Source organism: Lygodium microphyllum, chromosome 18 (genome assembly GCF_053477565.2).
Source record: "Lygodium microphyllum isolate KBCC chromosome 18, Lygodium_microphyllum_v1.1.10, whole genome shotgun sequence".
In the NCBI taxonomy this organism is placed as follows: domain Eukaryota; kingdom Viridiplantae; phylum Streptophyta; class Polypodiopsida; order Schizaeales; family Lygodiaceae; genus Lygodium; species Lygodium microphyllum.
The window spans coordinates 117,175,736-117,181,735 of NC_141152.1; the positions used below are offsets into that span (position 1 = coordinate 117,175,736).

The 6,000-nt window shown below is 43.3% G+C and overlaps 1 protein-coding gene across 2 annotated transcripts in view; it reads right to left on the reverse strand.

The window, feature by feature from the left end:
* LOC148021290 (Got1/Sft2-like vescicle transport protein family) overlaps positions 1–5,540 on the reverse strand; it is a 40,312-nt gene extending 34,772 nt beyond the window's left edge. For both annotated transcript variants that reach the window (XR_015694700.1, XM_087699147.1), the window contains exons 1-4: positions 5,287–5,540; positions 4,383–4,436; positions 4,179–4,252; positions 3,861–3,978 (exon numbers count right to left, since the gene is read on the reverse strand). Coding sequence is in view for 1 of the 2 variants with exons in the window: in XM_087699147.1 (XP_087555273.1) it covers positions 3,861–3,978; positions 4,179–4,252; positions 4,383–4,436; positions 5,287–5,427 (387 nt within the window). In the remaining variant the exon portion in view is untranslated. The remainder of the gene's footprint in view (positions 1–3,860; positions 3,979–4,178; positions 4,253–4,382; positions 4,437–5,286) is intronic.
* Between the last annotated feature and the right edge of the window lie 460 nt (positions 5,541–6,000).

Below are 6,000 nucleotides of genomic sequence, written 5' to 3' on the forward strand. Positions count from 1 at the left end.
TTAGACATAAATTCATCTCCCTTGTCTGAATGCAAGATCTTTAGTCACCAGCCAGAACAATTCTCTTCAAAGAAAAGCTAATCCTTGAAGTGAGAGAAAGCCTCCGACTTCAAAGTCAAGAAATAGACCCAAGTCATCCTGCTGTAGTCATCTACGATCAACATGAAGTACAAGCTCCCCTTCACGGACTCGGTCCTCATCGGGCTACAAAGATCCGTAGATACAAGCTCCATTGGTCAAGTAGGCCGCCTAGAAGCTTTGTTGGAAATCACATCTCGATGCAGTTTCCCACGAATGCAGGAGACACATGGCTGATGGCTCACCACTATGTCCGGCAATCCTTGGACAAACGACCCTCGCGACGTATTCCGAAGGTACTCGTAGTTCAAAGTGGCCAAACCGAGCATACCATAGCTCGGACTGTATCTAAGAAGTAAGAGCTAAAGAAGACTTCAATTTGTAGATGCCTTTCTCCTCATACCCTGCAAAGAGAATCTTCCTCGACCCACGATGAAGAACTCGAACAGGATTACTGTCAAACTCCACCAAGAGGCCAAGAGCACAAATCTTATGGACCGAAAGTAAATGATACCCCAAACCAAGCACATGCAGCACCTCAAAAGTGTGGATACCACTACGCCCATCTGAAATAAGCTCCATCTCACCCCGCGCAGCAATAGACACAGAAGAGCTGTCTCCAATGAGAATCTGCCCGCGCGAAGGTCGCAAATGGGCAACACCAATGAAAGGAGTCGTCATGTGCCATGAGGCACCATTGTCCACAATCCACTCTCGAGCTTGGGGAGCTGTCATCGCAGTATCAAAAGTCTTCGATATAGAGTCCTCAATGACCGCAAAGTGTAGAAAAGCAGCTGATGAGGGTACAGTCACCGCTCCAGAATCCTTCGTATCTTCTTCTTGGTATTCTTCTTGTCTTTGTCGGGGCAATCCTTCTTCTAGTGACCCGTCTTTCCACAAATATGGCAAGTCAATTCCTTCTCCTTGTCCTTCTTTTGGTACTTCCCCTTCTTCTGAGAGGCTTGACCAACCAATGCCTCCGATTTGGAAGCATTCTGTCCCTTCAATTGTTCCTCCTAGTCCAAGACCATAGGACCAACTCTTCCCACCGAAGAGTCGACTCCCGCCCTGATGAACAGAATAAAAAGTACCAAATCGTAGCAACAACTGGGATAGTAAAGTGATTGCCATGTCTTCGAAGGAGATAGGCTTCCCCGCATTTTATATCTGCATCTGAAGCTGCCAAAGCTTATTGATGTGTTCCCGAAGCGAAGAAGACTTATTCATCAACAAAGTCCACATCTGCACCTCCAAAGAAACCCTCTTCATCAGGGTCATCTAGTTGTACATCTAATCGAGCTCTAGCCATATCTCTCGAGCCACCGTCAAGTGCTCGATGTGAGCTATCACGGCTGTAGTGCAAGACAGAAACAGAAAAGATCGAATTCTAGCATTCAATTTGTCCCAATGAGACTGGGCCTTGGTCAACTCCGTACGAGCATTGGAAGAGAGTTTGGACTCATCCCTCACCGAGGGCCTGTTAATCTCCTCCATCACCAATTTCGCCAAATCATAAGACTCCAAAATGGCCAACATCATTACCCGCCACATGCGGTAATTGTCACCATCAAGCTTTTGATCCGATGGAAGAGCCGGTCGGACAGGCACCTTCCTATCCATGATCACCTGGAACTCCAAATCAATCTCTGTAGACATATTAACCTGCAATACTTGCACAAATGCAAAATCAGCCCCCTCTGACTGTGAAAACGCAGCCTTCTAGGGCTGGTTCCTCCGCTGCCCAAACCTTCTTCACCCACCGGAGGCGATAAAAGGGTAAAATCTGCAATGGAAGGCCTCAAACGCAGCCTTCCTCCCCTTCGAACGGCAATAACCTACAACAAATTCACTGATTAGACTCCTTTCCCGCACGCCCACGCTCGCTTCAGCCTTGATCCGATGCGCAGCCCTCCCGCTCGCCCTCAAATCCGAGAAACACAGCCTTGAGTCACGCTGAAATCTCCTCTTCAGATAGGTTCAGCCCTCAGTCAGTCCATCTTCACTGCTCTGATACCATGTCAAAGTGTAGAGATGCGGAAGCGGACAAAAACTGAGAGAGAGTGAACATAGAGAGAAGAGAGAGAGAGAAAAGGAGACAGTGTAAACGCAGAAATCTGCAGTGTAGTATGCTGTATAAGAGTGCAGAAATACACAAGGGGGCAGAGGAAATATCTGCGTATGTATCCAACTTGATGACCTCGATCTCCGTCAGCCCGAGCACAGTCTGTCTCAGCCAACAGATCTCAAGATCAGAATCTGAAATAATGAATACTGGAGTGTGCCACGAACTGGCTATAAATAGCCAAAAAATAGGAAATTCCCAGCACGAGTCGGCTGCATTTAATGCAGCCGATGCAGCCGACTGCAGAAAACTGGCCGACTGCAGTCAGAAAATCTGTCTGACTGCACTGCAAACTGTGCCACGTGGCACCCTGTGCGACTGCACTCTAGCCGTACCGCTCTGCCCACAGCTGTACAGGGAATGACTCTCTAACATAGACATCTTTGATAAAAACCCACAGCATTAGCCATTGACCCATGCTGCTAACACCCATACTAAATATCCAATGGTACTTAACAAAGTAGAATGCCAAAACTAAAAGAGCATCAGTCTTGTCTGATAATTTGATACCAAGACAACTGCCACTATAAAACATGAAGCCAGAATTACACTTCCTAATTCTGGCAATGGCAGCACTAGAGGTGGAAAACCCTAGACAGCTTAACGATGGCCTAGGGAGGGTTAAGCAGGTGGTTCCCAGCAAAATGATGATGTTTTTACCTGTACGATGGAACATGGTTCACTCCAAAAGCTTTTTCATAGAACTCTAATCTCTCCATCCAGGCTTTTAGTTTGTGTTTCAACCTTTGCATTTCAGTTTCAAATATTCAGCCATGTTTTAGCTTACATTTTAGGCCTTCTGCTTTCCCAATATTTTTTTCAGCACAACAGGTTTTCTAGACAAGCAGGGCTCAAATGTCACATTAGAAAAGCAACCACAAATCTAGGGTCTTGGGACTAATGCATAAGAAATGGGCAGCTAGAGGTAGCTGTGAATGCTTAAGGATAGTAATCTCTAGGCATATCACTAAAAATATGCCTAGACCACTACAAACAAAATTGATAAAAGACATCTTATATAGGGAGCATTATCCTCAATAAATCACTTGAAGGTTTAATCGGCATACAAACATTTTGTAACACATTGGCAAGGTCTCTCAATAAGAGTATCTTGGCAAAGACCATTACTAGCTCAGAATAAACAAGAACTCATTTTTCCACTCAGAATAAGCAAGAAGTCACTTTTCCATTAAAACTTAAAGTCTAATTGCAGAGCTACACTGCATAGATGGTATTATACTGAATTGATCACAAGGGCAGCTTTACCCTTGCAAGACAGAGAGAGAGGGGGGTGTGCTCAGCAGGAAATGGGAGGAACTGAGTTTAGGCAGTGGAACAGAAAGATAGTAGAAAGAGAAGCAGATCAGGATGTCTCTATCTTTACATATCCAGAACTGCAGATGTGTAATTCATGGGACAAATCACAGGCTGGTGTGTTAGCCATTCGAAACAAAAACCATTTCTAATATTTTGAGATAACTGAACTGAGAAAAGACCAGCTATATTGACATTAATTATTCCCTGTTTATAACATTACATCTAGTATAAGCTGCATGTCAAGATATTATTTCTTGCTTATCTGGGGCAAAATATAAATAGCACAAAGAAAAGGGACCAGGATTGTGCTGCAAAGATACCACACAGTAGTGGAAATGCTTACATAAAGAGCAGCAACAAGGGCCAGGACAATGCTGCAAAGATACACAACAGTTGCAACAACACGTACAGGGTCTAGCATCATCTTCAACTGCTGCATCGGTCCAATCAAAAAGCATGTGCTGAATCCAGTAAAACAAAATGGATGAGTACAAACAAAAATGATCCAGATTCATTGAAATCAGGAAATCTATACCAACGCTCCATTTCTAGTATGTTTGTGTTCTTCCAAGTGTGAAACTAAGTATATCAAGCTAGTCAATTTATTACCTCTTAAGAAAAATTGCGCGATGATCAATTTTTGCATGAGGTGCTGACACACCTTCCTAAATATAGCAGATTGCTAAATGTGAATGCGACCGCAAACTTTATCGGATGAAGAAACACAAGCATAGACTGGAAAAAGTTAATGAGAATGTCAGGGAAATTTCATCACTTAAAATAACAAAAGTAGACAGCCCAAATTTTACTATGAGAACGTTATACAAAAAGAAAAGAAAACTCGGAAGTTGATGCAAAGCTTTACCAAAAGTGAGCAAAAGAAGCCAACGCCTAAACATATCCCAAACCCATATAGTCTCTGAAACACAACCAGATGAGTGTGAGAATGGAAATTAGGAAAAGATGTAGTGATTAGAAAGTAGCAAAGTAGCTTTTTTAGTTTGTACTATAATTTCAAAGTTTGTTCAGCAAAGAGACTAACATCAAGTTTTCTATGGAAACTAACTATAAAAGAAACTAAGAGGATTAGGTTCAAAAATCTTGAAGTATTACTGCATTGCATTGTAGTTGATGAGATACTGAGAATTTATCAGCAAGTTAGGCACAGGCCACGGCAGCCAAGATGGCCATGATTCCATACATTACAGGTCCAGAAACACTAGTGCGGCAGCAGTGCAACAATGCAGCTAAAGGCATCCACCAATGTAACTAAAATCAATGCTGATGGCAATCGATAAAACATTTGCACAGCTGCCAAAAAGGGCACAATTCCAAAATTACAGGTCCAGAAACACTAGCGCAGCAGCAGCACAACAATGTAACTGAAGGCGTCCAACAATGTAACTAGAATTAAACCTATAGGTAATCAATGTTTTACTAAAATCAATCCTGTAGGCAATCAATAAAACATAGCACAAGTCTTTCGACTGTTGTCAAAGAATGAGCATTAATGTGGTCTTTGGTCCACATCCTTCCATTTTCAGTGCAAAGATGCAAACATCATCGCGGATGTGTAAAATCCTCTCTCTCTCTCTCTCTCTCTCTCTCTCTCTCTCTCTCTCTCTCTCTCTCTCTCTCTCTCTCTCTCTCTCTCTCTCTCTCTCTCTCTCTCTCTCTCTCTCTCTCTCTCTCTCTCTCTCTCTCTCTCTCTCCAAGCCACAGAAAACCGAGCCTCCTTTCAAGGCGCAGGAGAGGAGAGAGGGAAAAACCTGCTGCCGGGAGAGGGTGCAAGACTGATTGAACTCGTCCATAAAACTGAGGTTTTGCTCTTCTTCCAGCGCGAGCATGTCGTCAGATCCCATGCCGACCAGCGCCCGGAACTGACCTACGGCCCCGCTTATCCGATCCATGACGATGGCCTTCTCTTCCAAGGCGTGCTGTCTCACCCGTGTCGATGGATCTGTGGCAGCAACACACTACGTGCTTAGTCAATCTGGCAGCAACAAAAAAAAGTTAGAAGAGCTGCCCCTTTTTAAGGTTTAACTAGTATTCCCTCGTCATTGATCTCTATAAAAAATAAATGTTAAACTAGTCTATTCTATATATTCTACATCTATACTATTTATATATATACTTCTATCTATTATTTATTATCTATTAAACTTATAATTCAGGGATTTCACAAACCTGACACCGAACCTAGCTGTCATGTGTACAACACTCCCAACCCTTCTTGTTTTTTTAAGATAAAAATATATGACCTCTTTTGACGGTGCATCGAAGGCTAATATCATGCTTCTCACAACTAGGAAGAGTTTGGAAAGGAAAGAAACCCGAAGGGTTTGGAAAGGAAGGAAACTTGGACATCACTTGTGCCATCATGCCTTTTTACTCCTCATGCATTGGCCATTCCCCATCCCCCTTCTACCCACCTAGCCAACATCTACCACGTTGGTTGTGCTTTACCAACCTCGCCTCTCCCA